This window comes from Bombina bombina, chromosome 3 (assembly GCF_027579735.1).
Source record: "Bombina bombina isolate aBomBom1 chromosome 3, aBomBom1.pri, whole genome shotgun sequence".
Lineage (NCBI taxonomy): Eukaryota > Metazoa > Chordata > Amphibia > Anura > Bombinatoridae > Bombina > Bombina bombina.
This window is the reverse complement of record NC_069501.1, coordinates 1,136,478,071-1,136,503,692: the sequence shown is the minus strand read 5'-3', so window position 1 is coordinate 1,136,503,692 and position 25,622 is coordinate 1,136,478,071. Positions and strand designations below refer to the sequence as shown.

Below are 25,622 nucleotides of genomic sequence, written 5' to 3'. Positions count from 1 at the left end.
CTAATTTAACTGTGCCCAATTATGTTTTTTATTTCTTGTTACATTAAAGGCGCCATCCATTGCAGTAAAATGAAAGACTTCTAGCCCTTCCTCATTTTACTTTACAAGATATTTGCTATAGGCAATTCCACAAATTCCCAGGGAAATATTATCTGGTATTATTTATGCAACATCAGACAGTATCAAGACTCCAATTATTTGATCTTAAAATTATCTATTTATTTTTAACCATCACACAGCAAAAATATGTTTCAAGCATCCCATCCTTAAACTAAAATACTATTGCTTAAGAAAGTTACCCAACCCGGTCGAGACAAAAGGTCTTCTTTTTTATTTAAAATGTAATTCCTCCTGTATTTGTATTTCATACTGTCAGTTTTATAAATAGTTTGTGGTCAACATACCACATTATTTATTTATACCCACACAACCATGATATTTAGCAATAATACTGACTTATATTCTCGAAAATACATTCATTACCCTTTCAACTGTATTTATTAGATTCAAAACAACTGAATAACAAACATTTGAATGGTGGAACAAATGTCAAAATGGACATCATTGTAATAATATAATATAATAAAATAATAATTATAATATCAAAATAACAAGAGTATTGCATTGACCAATGATACTTTTTTATTGGACTAACTATACATTTATAAGTTGACAAGCTTTTGGAAGAGTTCCTTCCTTTATCAAGTCTGAAGAATTGGTCAGTATTGCTTCAGACTTGAGTATATATATATATATATATATATATATATATATATATATATATATATATATATATATATATATATATATATATATATATATATATATATATATATACACACAAATAGAACCCGCTCTAAAGGATATATAGGTAGGTAAGTAATGGACCACCTGACTTACAAAAATATATGCAGGTGAACCAGTGCACGGAACTCATATAAAATTAGTATGTCCCAAATAAGAAAGTAAAAAAGATGAGTTAATCCAGCACTACTCATATATAAACCAAATAGTATGATTGACATTCGTCTTGAAATGATCACAAAAACAACTGCTGCTTAGAGTCAAACGAAGGCAATTTTATTAAATCAAAAAAATCCTAAATAAGGAATAAATGTTCCAAGCATATATAGCATATAACAAATAAAAGCAATCCTAAATACCCCCGGGGGTTAAATGACCATCAATAAAGAAAGCTAAATTGCCGTATATGTGCTGCTGTTGATAATATAACAACCAGTAGTCATCCTAAAAAAGGAATACAGAGTAACCAGCAGAGCAAATAATGGCAACAAGATTTCAAACTTAAAGTTTAACCCCTTAATGACCGCAGCACTTTTCCATTTTCTGTCCGTTTGGGACCAAGGCTATTTTTACATTTTTGCGGTGTTTGTGTTTAGCTGTAATTTTCCTCTTACTCATTTACTGTACCCACACATATTATATACCGTTTTTCTCGCCATTAAATTGACTTTCAAAAGATACCATAATTTTCATCATATCTTATAATTTACTATAAAAAACATTATAAAATATGAGGAAAAAATGGAAAAAAACACATTTTTTCTAACTTTGACCCCCAAAATCTGTTACACATCTACAACCACCAAAAAACACCCATGCTAAATAGTTTCTAAATTTTGTCCTGAGTTTAGAAATACCCAATGTTTACATGTTCTTTGCTTTTTTTGCAAGTTATAGGGCCATAAATACAAGTAGCACTTTGCTATTTCCAAACCACTTTTTTTCAAAATTAGCGCTAGTTACATTGGAACACTAATATCTTTCAGGAATCCCTGAATATCCATTGACATGTATATATTTTTTTTTAGAAGACATCCCAAAGTATTGATCTAGGCCCATTTTGGTATATTTCATGCCACCATTTCACCGCCAAATGCGATCAAATAAAAAATTTTTTTCACTTTTTCACAAATATTTTCACAAACTTTAGGTTTCTCACTGAAATTATTTACAAACAACTTATGCAATTATAGCATAAATGGTTGTAAATGCTTCTCTGGGATCCCCTTTGTTCAGAAATAGCAGACATATATGGCTTTGGCTTTGCTTTTTGGTAATTAGAAGGCTGCTAAATGCCCCTGCGCAAAATACGCGTATTATGCCCAGCAGTGAAGGGGTTAATTAGGGAGCATGTAGGGAGCTTCTAGGGTTAATTTTAGCTTTAGTGTAGTGTAGTAGACAACCCCAAGTATTGATATAGGCCCATTTTGGTATATTTCATGCCACCATTTCACCGCCAAATGCGATCAAATTAAAAAAAAACGTTATTTTTTTCACAATTTTAGGTTTCTCACTGAAATTATTTACAAACAGCTTGTGCAATTATGGCACAAATGGTTGTAAATGCTTCTCTGGGATGCCCTTTGTTCAGAAATAGCAGACATATATGACTTTGGCGTTGCTTTTTGGTAATTAGAAAGTCGCTAAATGCTGCTGCGCATCACACGTGTATTATGGCTAGCAGTGAAGGGGTTAATTAGGTAGTGTGTAGGGAGCTTGCAGGGTTAATTTTAGCTTTAGTGTAGAGTTCAGCCTCCCACCTGACACATCCCACCCCCTGATCCCTCCCAAACAGCTCCCTTCCCTCCCCCACCCCACTATTGTCCCCGCCATCTTAAGTACTGGCAGAAAGTCTGCCAGTACTAAAATAAAAGATTTTTTTTTTTTTAAAAAGAAAAAAAAAAAAAAAGCATATTTACATATGCTGTGTTTAGGATCCCCCTTAGCCCCCAACCTCCCTGATCCCCCCCAAAACAGCTTTCTAAGCCTCCCCCTCTGCCTTATTGGGGGCCATCTTGGGTACTGGCAGCTGTCTGCCAGTACCCATTTTTCACAATCAAATATTTATTTAATTTTTATTTTTTTTTTTTCCCCCCCCCCCCCCCCCCCCCCGACCAACCCCCACCACCTAAATACCGAATAAGGTGTTTTTTTTTAAAATTACTTGTCCCACTTTTATTTTGGGACACATTTTTTTCTGTAGTGCAGCGGTCCCCACCCGGTCCCTGCCCCGGCGCGCCCCCGCGCGCGCCCCCTCGTGCACGTGCACGCCCACGATCCCGCCCCCCTCCACATGACAAGGGCCATCGATGGCCGCCACCCACCTCCCACACCGGCTCCCACCCACCAACGATACCGGCCATCGATGTCCGGTGCAGAGAGGGCCACAGAGTGGCTCTCTCTGCATCGGATGGCCATCTAAGGTTATTGCAGGATGCCTCCATATCGAGGCATCACTGCAATAACCGGAAAGCAGCTGGAAGCGAGCAGGATCGCTTCCAGCTGCTTTCCACACCGAGGACGTGCAGGGTACGTTCTCAGGCATTAACTGCCTTTTTTCTGAGGACGTACCCTGCACGTCCTCGGTCATTAAGGGGTTAAACAAAAATGCAATTATCAATGCATAGCCCAGAAAATTCAAATAAAGTTTAAAGCATATGAACAGAATTGTAACAAATCACTTATGCATCAGCTGTGAAAATCAACATGTATATACAGTCCGTAAGTTAGTAACAGACATCCAATGTTACTGCCAAGCTGATGTGTTAATCAGAAGCAAAAGGATTCCCAAAGCGAAATGATACAAGCATGGACATTCGTTAATTGCATGTAGAGAAAGTCAGCTTGTGTAACAAAGATCATGCACAACTTCCAAGTAGATTTAACTGCAGCTGAATATATCCTTGAGGTAGATTTGTTAAGATAGGGTTAAGCAAAGAAACACATGCATCAGACATCATGCAGCTAACTTTAGCGGTATTAAATACATCTTCAGAGCGTCCTGTATATGGAGACACCATATGAGACCGGGTATTAAAAGGCTCGAAAGCCCACAGCTCACAAAAGTCAGCTTCACGCCTCTTGTTTTTGGCCAATTCCATGTGCAATGTACTAGATCAGCTAATGGCATACTACATTTAAAACATTTATTATCTGTAGTTTTATCCCATTTTGCTTTTACAGCTGGAGTAATGTAGACCCTATTTACTACTTTAATGTGGGATTCTCTCCAACCAATAGGCAAAGTTGCTTTATCTACCAGATCAAAACTTTTTTGTAATCTCTCTACTGGCTGACACCAACCCATTGCTAATGCCCCTATTCTTGTTGTCTCTTGAAACTTTTTTATTGTTTTATAGAAAAAAAGAGAAAGAGTAGTTTCCTTGTCTATACATATTTAGCACTGCGTTCATCCTTTCATCCAAATTATTTTCTAAATATTCTTTATTCAAGTCTTCAAAAAAATGTTGTACTTGTAAATAGGCAAATAATTCTTTAAAATCAGTTCACGTATTAGTGGTGAGACCCAAGTGTCCACTTTTTGCTCAGGAGGAATGTATCATTACATTGCTATCTCAATCAATAAGATGTCAAATGATTGGATGTCCCAAGTAAAAAATGTCACTATACAGTTAAATCACATTCGAGGTAAGTATGTGACTGCGCGAAACATGCTAGGTGTTTCTGACTGTGACCCTCATTTGATTGTTGGCATAGACCAATAAACTTGGACATTCATTGAGCACTTTACAAGCTTGGAGTAGTCTTATTTTTTTCCTTCATATTAATAATAAAATGCCCTAATGTGTTAGAGCATTTTATAGTTTTACATGCTAATTATGTCTTTAACCTCATAAAAAAGTTAAGCCTGCAAACACACCTTTAACAATGTGTTTTGTATTTTAAAACATCATCTGGAACAGCATTTGTTCAATAAATTGTATTATTAAACTAAAGTGTCCCTTTAAGCTTATTAAACATTTGTGTATATAAAACTAAACGATGTTAGGTAAGTTTGACCAATTTTTAAGCAAAACCATCATATGTATACAGAGAATACTGAAAACAATTGTCATAACCAACTCCAATATGCTTAGTGATTACTTGGCATCCATGCGTTAATAGAGCATTTTTTTTTTCATCTCATTCAGTCCTCCACATTAAAAAAAAAACAACAAAAAAAAACTGAAAGCTGCAATTAATTTACATAGCTACATAAACCCTTTAATCACTGAGTTTAAGGATTCATGAATGCTTTATATTTTCCAGCTTGTGTGTTTTATTGTTTGGAATTCAGTTTAGCTTGTTATATTTCTGTAACACTTCAAATCAAAAGATTGTAAAAATTTTGGCTGGCCCATGAGTACTGCTGCAGTATCAGAAACACAATCACAGTGGAAAGAAACACTGTTGATTAATGCCTTCAAGGGTTTTTTATTATCAGTTTCAGATCAGTGGGCAGAGAATGCTATTAAATGCATGTGATAATCCAAAAACATTCTTAGTAACTGGACGGCAAAGCTCCATCTCTAGTTGGTAAATTTGTGTGCGGTTATTGAGATCTGCACTATATTTAAAGGACCAGTAAACACAGTAGATTTGCATAATCAACAAATGCAAGATAACAAGACAATACTCTAAAGTAGTAGATTTTTTTCTAACACATTTCAAAGTTATGTATATTTCCACTCCCCCTGTACCATGTGATAGCAATCAGCCAATCACAAATGCATATAGGTATATTCTGTGAATTCTTGCACATGCTCAGTAGGAGCTGGTGACCCAAAAAGTGTAAATATAAAAGACTGTGCACATTTTTTTAATGGAAGTTCATTGAAAAGTTGTTTAAAATGACATGCTGTATCTGAATAATGAAAATTTAATTTGACCTGAGTGTCCCTTTAAAGCTACAAAAGAGGAATATTTATGCTAAAATTACATTGATTCCCTGTATTAATATATATGGCATATGCAGCTCCTGTTTAACTTACTATGAATAGAAAATAAAAACAAAGTTTAAAAAGATTAATAACTGAAATGTTACATCTTGATCCGACAGGTAGAAAAATGGAATATGGATACGAGGAAAAAGTAAAAATTGAAGTAAATTTAATAATAAAATAGGGTGTACATTTGAGAAAAGTAAAACATGTACTGTTTTAGAGGGACATAAAAGTGCTAAAAGAAAATGCACAAGCAATATTGCAAAACAAAATGCTCTTGTAAAGGGGTTAAATGCATAGTTAAAATGGTAATAAAAGTACAAAATTAAAGGGACACTGAACCCAAATTTTTTCTTTCGTGATTCAGATAGAGCATGACATTTTAAGCAACTTTCTAGTTTACTTCTATTATCACATTTTCTTCATTCTCTCATTCTCTTGGTATCTTTATTTGAAATGCAAGAATGTAAGTTTAGATACCGGCCCATTTTTGGTGAACAACCTGGGTTGTTCTTGCTGATTGGTGGATGAATTAATCCACCAATCAAAAAGTGCTGTCCATAGTTCTGAACAAAACAAAACAAAAAAAAAAAACAGATGTATTCTTTTTCAAATAAAGTTGCTTAGAGTAAATTAGAAAGTTGCTTAAAATAGCATGCTCTATCTGAATCATGAAAGAAAAAAATTTGGGTTCAGTGTCCCTTTAAGCTTTCATGATTTAGATGGTACATACCATTTATTTCTGTTATCAAATTTATTTTATTCTCTATTTGTTAAAAAAGCATACCTAGGTAGGCTCAGGAGCTGCAATGTACTACCAGCCCAATTTGCAAAAATACACTTATATATTAGCTCCGGAATAGTTTATATATGGGAACCTGAAATAAAAGTTGCACATTCTACTATACAAGACTTTCACTGACCGCAACGGCCTAGTGTGTTCCACCACCATTCTCCCCCCCCCACCGGCTTGCTATCGTGCCGGGTGACAGCCGCGATACACCATGGAGGAGTTTTACTTATATGCAGCTACCCTGTTGGAGGAATTAAGTCACAAAATGGAAAGAAAACTTAACGATCCCCTGATCGGCTATGAATGCATATGCTTACAAGATGGCGCCGGCCTGCACACGGCACAATGCATCAAACCTTTGGAACCGATTACAGACCTGCCTGTCACGCAGCGCACCTCACTGTTCCAAGCAGAGGCGCCTGATGTGATTACTGTCTATGCCGCATCTCTTGAGACAGACAATGACATTCTACCTCCCTTTGCTGGCAACATAACAAACCCTCCTAAGGACGCTCTGCAGCAGAAAAGTACCCATGCGTCTGCCAGAAAAGAAAATCAAAGGCGTCCTCTCCTCCCTGGGGTGAGTTTCCGAGCTGATCGGAGCTCCTCTTGTTCATCTCTAGCCGCGTCCTGGGGGGTCAAGGTCTGATCCCCCGGCCATGCATGGAGAACTTTCACCATCCCTTATATGGGACACATGGCACCGGAGGATAGAGACAGGATCTTGTGGCTGCTGCCTCTTTGGGATTTGAGAGATCTACAAGATCTATGGCAGCTGTGCTCTGACTTCCTTACATCTGGGGTCTTAGAAGTGTATTGCTGCATACAGATGGACTACAGATCAGGAGTGGGCTAGAACGGATCTTTCCCTAATTCAGTGACTTCACCCCATCCCATTATACTCTAGCACGTTTGGTCATATAGTTTGACGATGCTTATAAGTTATTGATAAACTGGAGACCTGGGGTGGCAAATGATGTTGTGCGGTTAATAGTATATAAATATTGTGCAGGCTGCATATAATCAGCAGACCTTAAATTGTATCCTGCCTACTAGCAATTTATCTCCTATTGTTTATGTATATGCAAAGCAAATCACCCAAATCTGCTGGAACCTATCTCTGAAAATAAACTGCTCTCATCCTCATTCAACAACTACCCACATGCTGAGTTGGTTATCAACCTTATTAGACTATCTTTAGTGGTTAGAATTGCAGGTACGCCAGTTAGAATAACAATATATGTAGGTCTAACAACTCCCTACAGGTTTCTAAGCCATAACACAACTACTCTCACCAGAAGTACATTCACCCTAAGCTACACCAGGTAGATACTGAAAACATGCCCAGTAAAACCATCAGGGAAGACCAACCCCCTCACACACATATGCGGCACAATCTGAATTTATAAGCTCCATCATGACTATAAGTGATAGCCTATTTCTTACCCTTCAGTCGCTGGAATTCACTCATCACCATGCACAGGTCATTATGATTGGTGTTACTAGAACCTTTAAATGTGTCCATCTATACCACTATGCAGCCCGATGGAGATTAGTGAATTGATAGTTCTCTTAAAGGGGCTAGCTTGCATACACCCACTATGTTTCTCCTCACTAAGTCAGCTTAAATTGCTCTTCTACTCTATGCCGCATAACTGCTCAGATAATGTACTTATATAAATAGCTTAACTCCTCTGTCAATGCTTCCTTAAGCTCCTCCATCAATATTCAATACTCACATATCACACACAATCCGGCTGTTTCTACTTCCTTTTCTTTCTTCTTCTCACACGAGCGGCTCTTGCCCGCTGTATCCCTTTCTTCTCTTCAACTTACAATCCCCATATGATTCTTAGAAGTGGCCCAAGAGTGATCCTATATATTAAAAGGGACAATTCACCCAAAAAATGTCTCCCATTTAAATTGTTCCCAATGATCCATTTTACCTGCTGGAGTGTATTACATTGTTTACAAGTAGCTCCTTTACCCCTATTTTGGCCTCTTAAAAAGCTGATTTAACTTGTGGTTTCCCAACCTATACTGAAAGTTTTGATACTGGAGTATCAACTATTGAATAGCCTAAGTAAATACAGCCAGCAGAATAAATGACAATCACAGTGGGGTGCAGGATAGTTAAGTAATAAAATGATCATTTTCATTATTCTCTCTGTGTATTGAGCTTTAGTTTTCCAGACAAATATAAGATAAGGAAGCAAGTCTGTGTACGCAAACTGATAACATAATGAGATCTGATATTACCTGAAACTCAACCCATTGCAATAGGCTGTGGTTTAAAAGCACAAAACCAGCTACTTCATATACACAAATAAACCTGAAAATGCAATTTCTCATAAATGTTATACTCTGCAGCTGGTATAACAAGTCATTGACAATACATTACTGTCCCTTTAAATAAGCTTTCTTCTTATATCATACTATTTTCTCTATATTCTGGGGATCACCATTGCCTATGTTTCACACAGGAGACTATACTATTCCACTTAAAAAGAGGTTTCATGTCATATCTCGCTACATACCTAATGCTGAAAATACCTGACCGCTAGCTAACCTTTTATGTGTGTTTAGGTTAAATGTTATGTTTTTGAAGAAGATAAAATGTACAGATATATCATCTAAACTAGTTAGGCAGCAAGGTCTCATCACAATTGCTTTTATTACATGTTGACATATGTTGTATGTTTATTGCTCAAACTAAAAACCTCAATAAAAAGTTTTGGAAAAAAAAACAAACAAAAAAAAACAAACAAAAAAAAAAACCCCAGTGCGGTTATCAAATAAAAAAAAAAAAAATAAAAAAAAATAAAAAAAAAATGAACAGAAGTAAAAGAAATAAAAGTCTCATAAAATGCATGCACTTTCTAAATAATGAAAGTTTAATTTGACCTTCATGTACCTTTAGAGAAAGGGGAAAACATAGCTGACTTGGCTTTGCATTCAAATCTACATCCTCCTTCTCAAGTGGAATTTTCAGTTTGGTCAGAACCCCTAAAATACAACCAGTGCTGTGAGGAAATGGCCATTGTAATGAAAGTCACCAGGACTGCTGCTTTTTAATAAGGGGGTAACAAGGGGGATGCCCGATACCCCTAATTTTGTTCCATATGCTTATGGTTCTTCGACTGATTAATGTTGCCATGGTAATCAGCCGATTCTTATCTGGGCATATCAACCATCCTTTGAAAGAGGAGTCTTTTCTCTTTCCAAGAAGGGGGTCATTTGCCCCAAGTGTTTTGAAGCCAGGTAGGAATTAACAAATGTATTCAATCGATGTACAAAACAATTTTTTTCACAGCTCTGCTCCCTGGGATACCATTCAGCCAGGTGTATGAGATACTCTTAAAATGGGTAGATGTGTTGTCTTTAACAATGTTTTAATTTGCATATACTCAGCTGCATTGCTGTATTCCCTGGGGATGCCATACATGGTATTTAAAAGAAAACCAGAATTTTCTTAATTATTTGGTTCTATGTGGTGCCTGATGCTGCATACCTGCCTACATCAGAACTTTGTACCTTATCTATGGATCCCTGAGAACTTCTACATTACTATCTCAATTATTGCTTGTGTCAAGCACACACACACACACACAGCATATAAAAGATGCACATAAAACACTAAATAAACCCATTGATTGCCAGAACATGCAAGCCACAGAAACTGAATCAACCGACTAACAGAAACAGGTAGCAAGGATATAACCCCATAATTACCTCATAAATACTAGCTGCAGTGATATAACCCAGAGACTAACAAAACAAGCAGAGCATGTGATTGGCCTCTTGCCTGTTCCTATACTAAAGCCCTCTGACAATGGCAGCTATGGAAAAATGATAGAGAATGGGGAAAAAAGAAGGGAGGTAGTTTAGTATCTGGCTCCCACATTGAGACACAACGGCAGGCAACCAACCATCTGTGCCTGAGCACGCCACAAATGAGATGGTAGCAGCACTAGTGATCCATGAACCTCGGGGCTAGCATCAGAAAAGAACTAATTCTTCTGATTTATTTAACCTGCCTACTGTTACTCTGGGGCTTGACAGGCCTGTATATTTTTACATGGGCATACAACTAAAATGTGAAATAAACACAGTTTTAAAAACAAGCATTTTTCTGATACAAATGTATCCAGATTAGATCTGGCCTCCTACTCTCATTCATGGATAGCAAAGCAAAAGGCAACAGTACATCTCTGATATTTTTAGACACTTTTTTAAATGCAATCTTTACAATACACTTACACATATAGTAGACAAAAAAGCATAACAGCTTAGTCACAAAGCTATCCACTTAGTGGATAATGTGTAGAGGCACTGGGCTTGGTATGTTACCCGTTGGTGACCTCCAGCAAAAACCTAATTCATTTTAAATCTATAAAGAAGAATATGCATAGATAGAAGCTCCCAGATTAGCACTGTTCATAAGGTTCACTGGGGCACCCAGTGAAAGGGGCTGGGAAAAAAAAAGGAAGACGCTCCCCCTACATATAAGGACAGATAACAAACAGCCAGCAGTAGTCTAAACGCGTGTATACATCTGACACTGTGGGGCTTGGTTAGGAGTCTCAAAATCATCACAATGTTATTAAAAAATAAGCAAAACTATACATTTTTACAAAAAATACTCCCAGATGGGCTATATAAATGGGTCATCTACAAAATATTTATGCAAAGAAAAATCTAGTGTACAATGTCCATTTACCTGCTAAAGCCAGTTAGGGAATTATGTGTATTTTAGAAAAATACAAGAGAACACAGAAAATCCCATAACAGCACACTTACCTACTGCTATCGTAAAGACCAACTATTTAGAGAAACTTTATAGTAATACAAAATTATACTGAAAAATATACACTGTTATAAATAAATAACATAAAAACTACAAACATTTTGCAACAATCATCTCACTCACTGTCTATCAATATAGGAAACAGTATAAAAAAATACTGGTACACTACGTCTGCTCCTTATAGTGCTTAAAGGGACAGTATGATTTGGATAGAGCATATATCCGATGCCGATATAATCAGACAAGATGAAACATGCTCACGCCTGATAAGCATTTTGACAGTTGCCACTTTATCAAAGGCCTTTATAGAAGGATTACTCTGTAAATGCTCAGTGATAAGAAATTATAGTTCTATTTGGCTAAAGAGGTTTTATATATAAATTATGAATTTACATATGATACAGTTATTTGAATAGAAAAAGTACATTAGGCTAATAAGGCTCAAGATTTTGTTTACATAACATTCATTTTAACCGTGGGAAATAAAACATTTTTATTTTGTTTTTGTACCCTGTTTAATAGTGATGTCGCAAACCTAAAATTTTGCGAACGGGCGAACCGCCATTGACTTCAATAGGCAGGCAAATTTTAAAACCCACAGGGACTCTTTCTTGCCACAAAAGTGATGGAAAAGTTGTTTCAAGGGGACTAACACCTGGACTGTGGCATGCCGGAGGGGGATCCATGGCAAAATTCCCATGGAAAATTACATAGTTGATGCAGAGTCTGGTTTTAATCCATAAAGGGCATAAATCACCTAAAATTCCTACATTGTTTGGAATAACGTGCTTTAAAACATCAGGTATGATGTTGTATCGTTCATGTAGTGTAAGGGTTACACCCGCTTCACAGTGACAGACCAAACTCCCCGTTTAACGCACCGCAAACAACCGCAAACAGTCCATTTGCACAACCGCAAACTCCCCATTTGCACAAGGTTGAATACCAAGCTAGCCATGTCCCGTTCCTTGTCCTCACTGATGTCACTGCGCGTGCAATCACTTCCTGGGGTAACAGAAAATGCTACACCCACAAGATGCTCCTATTATATTACTGCACTGAGGATGCTGCCTGTATCTGTGTGTCCTGCTCCCTAGACGGAGAGCACAGGGAACACCAGGTCGAGCTGCTGAATAAGGCTTCTGAGAAGAAAAAGAAACTGAGAAATGTTCTGCAGAAACTGACCACAAAGAGAGAGGAGACTGAGAAGAGAGTCCGGAGTCTGCAGAAGCACAGGAGAGGGGTGCCAGAGAAAGCAGCTGGTGTAACAGAGAGACTCACTGCCCTGATTAGGGACATCAGGAAACAGCTGGAAGACCTAGAGAAGCGAGTCCTGAGTTAGATCACCCGGCAGCAGGAGCAGGTTTTACTCACAATTTCTGATCTGATCCAGCAGCTGGGAAAAAGAGAATGACGAGCTAACCAGGAAGATTTGTCACATTGAGGAGCTGTGCAACATGACTGACCCATTAACTGTCCTACAAGAACAGGAATCACACAGAGATGAGATGCTTGGTCGGTCCTCCTACTTCCAAGTTCCAATTTGGGGCACTGCACGTGCAATCTAACGTGCCACCAGATAGGAGTGGTGTGTTAGCTAGTACTATTCTTATCAGTTTAATCCCTGTTACGTCCCCTATCACGGGACGTGTATATGGCATCGATTTTAGGAACCGGGAGATGGAAAAAGATGCTTGGACAACCAGTACAGGTCGTTCTCCTTCAGCCTTTTATGATAGATAGATAGATAATTTCCCAGACAGAGAATCACAAGACGGGCGGTCTGGGACCCATGGCAAGGTTCCCAGAGGGAGTTGCGGGCCCGAGGCTCTGATTAGAACAGAGCACTCTGTGTATCTGCCCTCGGCCGAAATCGGAACATTCTTTAGCTTTCTGTCTGTCGGCCAAATGTCCGTCTGCCAAATGTCCGTCTGCATTTTGTCAGAGCACCGCGTGCAATCTACTGTGCCACCAGATAGGAGTGGTGTGTTAACTAGTACTATTCTTATCAGTTTAATCCCTGTTACGTCCCCTATCAGGAGACGTGTATATGGCATTGATTTTAGGAACCGGGAGATGGAAAAAGGATGCTTGGACACCCAGTATCTCCTTCAGCCTTTTTATACGAGGGTCCCCGACCCTCAACAGGCACGACAGCATGAAAGACCCCATATGCCAATACTTCCTTTTGCACAATCGAGTACAGGTATGGCATCGTTTTTAGGATTTGATAAATAGATAGAATTGATAGATAGATAATTTCCCAGACAGAGAATTTTACAAGACGTGCGTGCGGTCTGGGACCCATGGTAAGGTTACTTCCTTTTGCACAATCGAGTACAGGTAGGGGATTGCCTTTTGTGCAAAGAAATTTCGGCCGTGTACCTTCCACTACGGTGTCCCCTATCAGGGGACGTGTATATGGCATGGATTTTAGGAACCGGGAGATGGAAAAAAGATGCTTGGTCGGTCCTCCTACTTCAAATTTGGGGCACTGCGCATGCAATCTACTGTGCCACCAGATATGAGTGGTGTGTTAAGAAGTACTATTCTTAGCAGTTTAATCCCTGTTATGTGCCTTTTTTTGGTTTGGGTTTTGAAGCCACAGTGCAGCACCAGAGGCCAGAAAAATTAGGCATGTACACATGCCTGAAAAATTAGGTATTGTTGCAGTCGCTGCTGTAGCAGCGGCCAGAAAGATTGATGTTTGTTTGACAGTTAGAAAGTGCCCTAAAACATTGCGGATTGAACCCTAGTTGTTGGCGGATAAGTCACGCAAGTCATCCGAAGATAAAATACAGCAGCGTGTGGACCATTTTTAGCCCAAGGCAGCTCATCTCATCAGGCCTTTTTTACTCGAATGTATCGCCCAATGTCAGTCCCTTCGGGATCCATCCCTCATTCATTTTAATAAAAGGTGAGATAATCAAGACTTTTTTGACCTAGGCGACTTCTCTTCTCAGTGACAATACCTCCTGCTGCACTGAAGGTCCTTTCTGACAGGACACTTGAAGCGGGGCAGGCCAGAAGTTCGATTGCAAATTGGGATAGCTCAGGCCACTAGTCAAGCCTGCACACCCAGTAGTCAAGGGGTTCATCGCTCCTCAGAGTGTTGAAATCTGCAGTTAATGCGAGGTAGTCTGCTACCTGTCGGTTGAGTCATTCTCTGAGGCTGGATCCTGAAGGGCTGTGGCGATGCATAGGAGTTAAAAAGGTCTGCATGTCCTCCATCAACAACACGTCTGGAAAGCGTCCTGTCCTTGCCGGCGTGGTCGTGGTAGGAGGAGTATTACTTTCATCTCTTCCCCTGTTAGATTTCTGTTGTGCTGTGACATCACCCTTATACGCTGTGTAAAGCATACTTTTTAATTTATTTTTGAACTGCTCCATCCTTTCCGACTTGCGGGAATTTGGTAACATTTCAGTCACTTTATGCTTATACCGGGGGTCTAGTAGCGTGGACACCCAGTACAGTTCGTTCTCCTTCAGCTTTTTTATACGAGTGTCCCTCAACAGGCACGACAGCATGAAAGACCCCATTTGCACAAGGTTGGATGCCGAGCTACTCATGTCCCGTTCCTCGTCCTCACTGAAGGTATCTTCTTCCCCCCCAGCCACGTACAATACCACGGGTACCAGATAGGTGACAACAACGAGGACCCTGGGATGCCTGCTGTGCTTGGTCTTCCTCCTCCTCCTCCTCCTCAAAGCCACATTCCTCCTCTGACTCCTCTTCCTCACAATCCTCTTCCTGCGTTGCCGCTGGTCCAGCAAGCGATGCTGATAAGGCTGTTTCTGGTGATGATTGAGACCACAACTCTTCCTCTTCACGCTCATCTACGGCCTGATCCAGCACTCTTCGCAGGGCACGCTCCAGGAAGAAAACAAAATGGTATGATGTCGCTGATGGTGCCTTCGGTGCGACTGACTAGGTTTGTCACCTCCTCAAAAGGATGCATGAGCCTACAGGCATTGCGCATGAGCCTTCAGTAACGTGGCAAAAAAATCCCCATCTCCCCAGAGGCTGTCCTAGCACCCCGGTCATACAAATACTCATTAACAGCTTTTTCTTGTTGGAGCAGGCGGTCGAACATTAGGAGTGTTGAATTCCAACGTGTCGGGCTGTCGCAAATCAAGCGCCTCACTGGCAGGTTGTTTCGCCGCTGGATATCTGACAAGTGCGCCATGGCCGTGTAGGAATGCCTGAAATGGCCACACACCTTCCTGGCCTGCTTCAGGACGTCTTGTAAGCCTGGGTACTTATGCACAAAGCGTTGTACAATCAGATTACACACATGTGCCATGCACAGCACGTGTCAACTTGCCCAATTTCAATGCCGCCACCAAATTACTTTGCCGATCTCCAGTTGGTGCGGAATCAGCCACTGATCCACCTGTGCGTTCAGGAGTGCGACTCTCTCCTTTCAGGCAAGTCAACCCCAAGACGGTGTGACACTGCCGTATCCGGAATGTGGAATAGTACCTGGGGAGCTGGGGGGGTGCCGTTGATGTGGAGCAAGACGCAGCAGCAGAAGAGGACTCAGCCGAGGAAGAGGTTATGGAAGAGGATGGAGTAGGAGGAGTAGAGGAGGTGGAAGCAGCCCTGCCTGCAAGTCGTGGCGGTGTCACCAACTCCTCGGCAGAGCCAGGCATTCCATGCTTGGCAGCCGTCAGCAGGTTTACCCAATGCGCAGTGTAGGCGATATACCTGCCCTGACCATGCTTTGCAGACCAGCTATCAGTGGTCAGATGGACCCTTGCCCCAACACTGTGTGCCAGACATGCCATTACTTCCTTTAGCACAATCGAGTACAGGTTGGGGATAACCTTTTGTGCAAAGAAATTTCGCCCGGGTACCTTCCACTGCGGTGTCCCAATAGCTACAAATTTTTTGAACGCCTCAGACTCCACCAGCTTGTATGGTAAAAGCTGGCGGGCTAACAGTTCAGACAAGCCAGCAGTCAGACGCCGGGCAAGGGGGTGACTTGGTGACATTGGCTTCTTACGCTCAAACATGTCCTTGACAGACACCCGACTGTGGGCAGATGAGCAGGAACTGCTCCGGAAGAGAGACGGATTGGCGGATGGTTGAGAGGGGGCAAGGAGCACAGCAGTGGTTGATGTGGCTGAAGATGCTGGACCAGGAGGAGGATGGCGGCTTTGAGTTTGTGTGCTGCTTCTACTCATGTGTTCATCCCATAGGCGTTTGTGATGGGAGATCATGTGCCTTCGCAAAGCAGTTTTACCTAGGTGGGTGTTGGACTTCCCACGACTCAGTTTCTTTTGGCACAGGTTGCAAATGGCATTGTTGTTGTCAGAGGCAGACACATAAAAATAATGCCACACTGCTGAGCTCTGCGATGACGGCATTCTGGTGGTGGCAACAGCATGGGTTGATTAGCGTGCTGTCTGGCTGACTCCGGGTGCCGATGCATGCTGTCTGACTGTGCCACTAGCTCCTTGTGACGACCTCTCCCTGCTTCCAACTCGTCTCCTCCTCCTCTCTGTCTCCCCATCTGAACTTTCCCCCTGTTCTTCTTCTCTTCTACCGGGCGCCCACGTGACATCCACGGACGCATCGTCATCAATTCCTTCACTTGTATCTGACAACTCAACAACGGAAGCAACGGCGGGTACAACATCATCATCATCATCATCACACCGTGCGTCGTCCATGTCTGTAATGCTGCCTGACTGAGACATATCACAGTTATCTACATCCTCTGTCAATGATGGTTGCGCATCACTCATTTCTTCACACTGAGGTGTACATAACTCCTCTGACAGATCAAGTGAGGCGGCTGTGGTGCTAGTGTCGGTGGTGGCGGCAGGCGGGAGAGTGGTAACTTGAGAGGTGCCCGAAGCTACACTAGAGGAGGAGGATGGTGCGTCAAGGTTACGAGCGGAAGCTGTAGAAGATTGGGTGGCCTGTGTTATAAAGTCAACTATTTTATCAGAACTTTTCATGTTCATGGTACGTGGCCTAACACTGGGCATTATTCTATGGCCAAAGGCAATCACAGCACCACGACCACGACGGCCCCTGGGGGTTGGCCTGCCTCTGCCTGTGATTTTTTTTTTTTTCAATTAGTGCTACTATGTGTGCAAGCTACTGTGAGTGGGCACAGTATACACTGTGAGCCTGACACAAAAAACCAGACTGATGTTTCACAGTCAAAATTTTTTTTTATTTTTAAAATGTACACTTACACTACTATAAAACAAGATAATATGAGTGGTGGCACTGGACCAATGGGCACAGCATAAGCTGTGAGCCTGACACAAAAAAAGCAGACTGATGTTTCACAGTCAAAATATTTTTTTTATTTTTAAATGTACACTTACACTACTATTAAACAAGATAATATGAGTGGTGGCACTGGACCAATGGGCACAGTATACGCTGTGAGCCTGACACAAAAAAGCAGACGGATGTTTCAGAGTCAAAATAGTTTTTTTATTTTTAAAATGTACACTTACACTACTATTAAACAAGATAATATGAGTGGTGGCACTGGGCAAGTGGGCACAGTATACGCTGTGAGCCTGACACACACGCTGGCAGTGGCAGGCTGGCCTGGCAACTGCAATTAGATTACACTAGCAGACTGATGTAAAAGTTTTTTTTTTTTTTTTAAATGTACACTGCTGTTACACCAGATATGACTGGTGGTGGCACTGAGAAAGAAGGCATAGTATATGCTGTGAGCCTGACACACAGGCTGGCAGTGGCAGGCTGGCCTGGCAACTGAAATTAGATTACACTAGCAGACTGATGTAAAAGTTTTTTTTTTTTAATTTACACTAATGTTACACCAGATATGAGTGGTGGCACTGAGCAAGTAGGCACAGTATATGCTGCGAGCCTGACACACAGGCTGGCAGTGGCAGGCGGGCAACTGCTATTAGATTACACTAGCAAACTGATGTAAAAGTTTTTTTTTTTTTAAATTTACACTACTGTTACACCAGATATGAGTGGTGCCACTGAGCAAGTAGGCACAGTATATGCTGTGAGCCTGACACACAGGCTGGCAGTGGCAGGCTGGCCTGGCAACTGAAATTAGATTACACTAGCAAACTGATGTAAAAGTTTTTTTTTTTTTTTTTAATTTACACTACTGTTACACCAGATATGACTGGTGGCACTGAGCAAATAGGCACAGTATATGCTGTGAGCCTGACACACAGGCTGGCAGTGCCAGACAGGCAACTGCTATTAGATTACAAAGAAAAAAAAAAAAACCCGACTGAAAGGACTTTTTGGGGTGCTGTCCTTACAGCAGAGATCAGATGAGTCCTTCAGGACTGTAGTGGACACTGAATACACTAGCCTAGCTATCAATTTCCCTATTAAATTAGCAGCAGCTACACTGTCCCTCCTCTCACTAGCAATGCAGCTTCCGAACGAATCTAAAATGGCTGCTGTCCATGAGGTGTAAGGGTCTGGGAGGGAGGGTCTGCTGCTGATTGGCTGGAATGTGCCTGCTGTCTGTGAGATACAGGGTCAAAGTTTAGGCAATGATGACGAATAGGGGGCGGATCGAGCATCGCATATGTTCGCCCGCCGCTGCGAACAAGCTATGTTCGCCGGGAACTGTTCTCCGGCGAACTGTTTGCGACATCACTACTGTTTAATAGTTCATTATATTTATATATAATTTGATATGTAATAATATTTTGACTTTAAGTGTGTACCATTCAAGTGATTGTAAACTTTGGCTATTGAATCCACACTATAATTATTCATAAAAAAAAGAGGGACACTTTCATTTATAAAAATTAGACGCTTCATTCTTAAAAACATCACTATTTAGTGATCGTAAACATTGCGCCCTTTTTCCGCCCACATCTCATACTTTATTTTTATCTTTGATGATTATTCCGGCTCCAGCCAATCATTGCGTGCCCCCTTTGGCATCCAGCTCATGGGGCACGCAACAATTGGCTGATGCTGTTTTCTTCATCGAACACAAATATTAAGTATTAGATGCAGGCAAAGGAACAGTGCAATGTTTATGATCACTAAATGGTAATTAGTTTAAACAATGAAGCGTCTAATTATTTTTATGAATGAAAGTGCCTCTCTTTTTATGAATTATAGATAGTGTGGATTCAATAGCCAGTTTACAATCACTTTAAGTACTCTATTTTTTCTTTTTATCCTAACATATTGAGTATTTTGGAACCCCCATGTTGCTACCTTAAATTTAAAGCAAGAACTGATAAACCTCTGAAGCCAAGATGCTACAAATATCTGCATAACCATACACTTGTTTTCTTAGCTCCTACATTTGTTATGCATTTGTCAACTCCTGGTTGAAAAAGGTAATTGAAACACTTTATTATAATGTGTAAGAAATTACATTTCAAAAATACTGTTCTAGCCAAAAAAGTAAACCAGTCCTATAATTACATTTTAAAAAGCCCATTTGGTTATTTTATTTGGTCATAAGGAATTATTTTATCCATTGTAGTTACTTAGATATTACCCAGCACACACGTTCTTTTTTTTTTTTTACATTATTTGTCTGGTTGGCAAGTCTCAATATAGCATGTAATTAAGAGATTTAACTTTTGTAAGCTGTCCCAAACATAAATATATTTTAAGCATTATTTTAATTGACAAGATGTTACTTCATCTCAATATTTATACAAATGTATTTATTTTACATAATTATAGCAATTAGCAGTAAAACATGTTTATTTATTTCCTTATTTCAACAGTTGTTTTTGAAACGCATATATGTAAAAATAACATGGTAAAAAGACTTCTAATTTTCTTGTGTGGTGCATTAGATTTAAAATACACTATAAAAATATGTTTCCATAAAGGCACCATAAAAATAAAATTAAAAACACCTAAATTGCAGGAGCTCATATGTCAAACATTACTATAAAAGCAATAAAGGTTTCGTCTCATGCTTTATTAGGATGGTAGCTGTGGGATTACTGCATAAAAGAAAATAGCTAACAGCTGCCATTTCTATGTTTATGACTTTGGCAGTTTTGATCCCACAACCCAGCACTGCGAAACATATGAAATGATCTTTATCATAAACACGATAGTCCAACCCGGAAAGAAAAAAATATATATGTAGCAGCTTCAAGCCTTTGCATATAGCGCTAAGTTGGAAGTTCTCTTAAGTATTTAATTCACACCACTTCACTCTTTAGACTTATTATTTTGTACATTCTACACCTAGTGACTTAAAAGTCAAAATTAAACTTTCATGATTCAAACAGACCATGCAATTTTAAGGGGTTTTTCAATTTACATATATTATCAAAATGTATAGGTCGATTACAGTCCTTTAGAAAAAAACTTATCTAATGATTAGCAACTTAAAATACAAAAGTATTGAGGATTTTGTAGATAAATAATATGATAAGCTTTTCTAAAGGATTTGAATAAATCCTTTACTTTGTTCTCTTAGTATACTTTGTTGAAAAATCATACCTTAGTAGGCTTAGGGGCAGAAACCCACTACTGGGAGCTAGCTGGTCACTGGTGGCTACACATGCCTTTTTTTCATTGGCTCGCCAGATGTGTTCGGCTAGCTCCCAGGAGAACTCAAACACATAGTTAAAATTAAGCAATAGAGCAATTGTAAAATGCTAGGACACATTACATACTTTTCTTTTTGCACTTTTATGTACCTTTAAGAGAATGCAATAAGGGGGTACATACAAAAAAATGCTGACATGTATCCATAAACAGAGTAGGCAAACTTATAACCAAAAATTAAATATTTAGCTAAATAACTAAATGATTTGATTGTTTAAGGTCAATTCCAGAATTGTCTTTTTTTTTTATATTGGCTCTCATTAGTAGACAAAATGAAAAAGAAAGTGTTTGTACCAAATTTTAAAAACGTAAGTAGTACTTTGGCAGTTAAATTTAATTCATTAATAGTAGCTATTTTTCTATGTAATTTTTAACAAAAGGGGTTATCTTTAGCATAATTTTGAGTATAAGTCAATTTAGCCAATGTATAATTCAGACTGGACCTCCGTATGTATGTATGTATATGTATATATATATATATATATATATATATATATATATATATATATATATATATATATATATATATATATATATATATATATATATATATAAATAAAACTCAACAGGTTATACAGTTTGCATGACAAAATCTTTCAAAGCGAATTAAAATGGGTTAAAATCAGCATTTTGAACAAAATTTTTAAAATTTGAATTGTAATACATTTTTACTTAATAAAAAAAAAAAAATAAAGAAACCATTCATAGTGTCAAGTTGGCAGGAAAACTAGCAGAAGGTAGTCATTTTGCATGAAAGGTAAAGCAAACTGAAATCTAAAACATAGCCACTTCCAAAATAGTGACTGTTAATACAAATTAGTTTATGATGAACAAGTACCTGCGCATCATGAAGCAAAACAGTAGGTAAGAGAATTACAGTTCACATGTTCACAAAGGAAGAAAACATTGATATATATATATATATATATATATATATATATATATATATATTTGTACTCACCTTTTACTAAAGGGTAATTACAACTTCCATCATGTATGAGATTTTATTTACTTTATGCAAACAAGAACTGTCAAAAACACACACCCACACAAAAATAAGCATGTATACTGCTACAGAACATCAATGAATTACAAAAACCCTGTTGGAACAACAAAGGCATTAAATAGAAGATATCCAAATCAGAATGAAATTCCTCTTTCTGATTTAACCACTTATCAAGACCGATCCTAGTATGTGTGCAATATCACTGAGGTAAAGTGGCAATACAAGTTTATCCTACTTTATGAAATGCACCAAAAAAACCTAAGCTCATACAAAATAAATAAAAAGAATTAAAAGTGGAATACTTATCTCCAGATCATTCCCAAAATAAGAATAAGGGGCATTTAAATCATATGTCTAGTGACACATGATAATATCTAATTTGCTTTATCAAAAACACCCCTGTTTCTATGGCAACGGTATAATATGATTTTAAACTAATGTACTTTGTTATAAATGTATGTGTGATGTGATATATATATATATATACACACACACACATATCTTACTAACAAAAAAAAGTATTGCTTTTCTGATTGTTTACCTGTAAACAGCAAAGTTTATGTTTTGAACCTGGTACATTTATCCATTAACCAGTGGAAGACAGGTAGAAACATTGGGCTGCATATCAACAGGTGTGAACTACATTAATCATTTTTCTAAAGTTAAGAAGCAAATCACTTGAAGGCAAACATAATTTAACAACACTTGATGTTAATAATATATGCTCCTTGCACTTTGCAGCTAAATCAGATAAGCATATATCAACATCGTAACAACTTGTTGTCATGGATAGTTGTAAGATTTCACTTCATTCTATCTCTTGTGGAAATGATAGGATCTACTGCTAATCGAGTTTATAAATAATAAAATACTGTTCCCAGCACTATAATAAATCCGTTGTTTCTGCTGCATGCTGTAGCTCCTATAGTAAGTTTTACCACCCGCTGTGCAGGTGTGACAGTGCTGCCCTGCATGGCTCACACAATCACGTCACTGTCTGCCAGGGTCCCCACATACATAAGTCTCCCCTCACCTGAGCACACACTGTTAGAAGACCTGTTGCTTGCCGCTCGCTCCTACTCATCAACAGTGAAGCAGAATAAAGAGCGCCGACACCGGCTAACGCCGCTCCTCCAATTCGAATAGCTCCATAAACTTTTGGGGGCTTGGGGCCCCCGAGGGCCACATAATTACGCACTAGCCTTTGAAAAAGCCCTCTCCAGGCAGCCATGTTCCCGGAAGTAGCAGCTGTCACCTGTAGCTTGGCCTCTCGCGAGAAGTAGTTTCTTTCCGCACTCCGTGACGTCACTGTTTGTTAGTCAAGTTACCTGGGCGCTTGTGGGCTGTGGTTTGAAAGCTCAGTGACGTCACTAGGTGACATCCGCTATATGAGGGTGCTGCAGTCAGTATCCAGTGCTCAGCTCTAAGCACATTGCAGCGGGCTGATATAAGTATATTTACAATTATGACATGTTCGTGTTATTTCATGTACCATTGAATGTTACTACCGTTGTTGTTAATCAGCGTGTGTGCAGACGTTTAAACACATTTCTATTTACACACACGCATAGCTATGCAAGAAAAGAAGAGGCTTTAACGTGACCTTTTCATAAAAATAAATATACTGTACATAACAGAGGATAAACAATAGTTAAATTATTGTTTAGTGTTTTTATTATTGTTTTATGTTGAGGCTACATAAATGTGACTAAAACATCACTACTAGTTGTCCAGATGCTCTTATAATTTTTCAAGATGTGAAACTTATTTTATATGCTGATTCATGCAACTATACATTTTCCAACTAAGACACTCAAGGATAGGGTTGCCACCTTCAAAACAGAAAAATAAGGGACACCTAACGCAGCAGGGGCCAAACCCCTCGGGGCCACGATGACCACAGGCCCGATGACGTGCCAGTGGTGGTAAATCACAACTTAAAACATGTTTTTCATATGCAAAAGTGTGGAGGGGGGGGGGGGTCTGTTTTTTTTGCTATAGAACCATTGCAGTGGGTGTCCCAGCTAATCTTTTTAACAGTGCTAAACTGGGATCTTCTAAGTAAGTTTTTAAACGGTTTTATACTGGATTTTTAGCTCAGCATCTGTGCATATTATTCTTTATAGTAGTGTCTATTACATGCAGTTAAATACAAAATGTTGTATACAATGTATATGGTATTTAGAGTAATTTATCATTAACCTAGAATGTACCTGTATTGCATTATATTACATCTCTAGTAATTACAATTGTAGAGAATGACAAATTTAGGGAAACTTGGAAGCCAATGATATATATAGGTATATGAAGAATAAGCCATAAATTATTGAGAAGCCCAGGGATTTGGCATGCACTGTCCTATAGCAACTGTCTACTACAAATATCCACTTAGCTCCTAAGCTATGGTACACATACTCATCCCAGCCCTATTCAAAATCATGCAAAGTAGCACATATAACAGACCTGTGTCACACTTTCCCAGGCATGTACATTCTTGCAGGGAACAATATAAGCTTGCATTTATTTAATCTCTGGCAGCCATATTATATATTGTGTGAATTGCTAAAACAAATAAAAAGGTTTGTCATGCCAAGACTAATTTGCATCAAATCAATTCCCTATCTGGTTGCTGGCAAACTCCTTAGCAAGCATTGGGCAAAAAGAGTCAAGAAACCTATACACACTGGAAAAATAGTAATTATTTAGTATAATTTTTATATTGCCTTTTTGCTTAATGCTGCAGTCTTCCATGCTTTTTGTTTAGGTATTATTTAAAGACAATCAATGTTGTGCTGTATGACAGTCTCTCATCCTGTCACAACATTAGATCACAAGATCACAGACTTTACTTTCACGGGATACCAACAACTAATGTCCAGAAGTAAACAACTATACAGATAAACACTGGTACCGGAACGATCCTACCTACAGCTACACATAGCAAGGTAAAGGCAAAGCCACAATTACCACAGTCAAACCCATTCGCTGCTAAATAAGCCCTGCACATCAGCTGACAGACGTCTTGGAAGCAAAATGTTTAATTGTCACATCCTGCTGTGTACCACATCATTTAATCTGCTTTTTAACTCACCAGTTATTATTATAGTGCCGGTCCCCCACCAGCCAGCATACTTAAGACACCGGGTGCAAATCCTCTCTTTCGTCTCCTTCTACTCTCTCTGCTTGAACTGCTTCCCGCCACACCAACACTACCAAGCCCCGCCCACCACTAACTCCATGTCCACCACCTCTGCACCGCTTGTCACTGGGTCCCCTGGACTCCTACCAACATGGCCACGGTGGCTGCCAGCCAGTAGAAAATACGGGACAAACCCCGTCCCGTATTGATTCAAAACGGGACGTGCTATTTTAGCCTCAAATACGGGACGATTCCGTATTTTAAGGGACGGGTGGCAACCCTACTCAAGGAACAGCTATTTTTCTTAAAGAGACACTCTGAAGCGAACATTTCATACTCTAATTTGTTATTGTCAAGGAGGATCTGCGAGCAAATGTCAATGAAAATGTTCTGCATCTATACTAGTAACAGGGCCTGATGAATCTCCTCAGCATGAAGAGTTCAAGAGAAATCTTGCTAAATCTTTGGGGGGAGGGGGGGGTTGAGTATTATATTGTAATGTAGGTGTCTCTCAGATCCACATCCTGCATTATGAGATAAACTGTTCTCAAGCTAAAACTTG

At 39.3% G+C, this 25,622-nt stretch overlaps 1 protein-coding gene across 1 annotated transcript in view; it reads right to left on the bottom strand.

The window, feature by feature from the left end:
• The window catches only part of MICU2 (mitochondrial calcium uptake 2), an 811,360-nt gene extending 788,177 nt beyond the window's left edge, over positions 1 to 23,183 (bottom strand). Inside the window, exon 1 of the mRNA XM_053708516.1 lies at positions 22,955 to 23,183. Coding sequence (XP_053564491.1) covers positions 22,955 to 23,152 — 198 coding nt within the window. The 5' untranslated portion in view covers positions 23,153 to 23,183. The remainder of the gene's footprint in view (positions 1 to 22,954) is intronic.
• Positions 23,184 to 25,622: the final 2,439 nt, after the last annotated feature.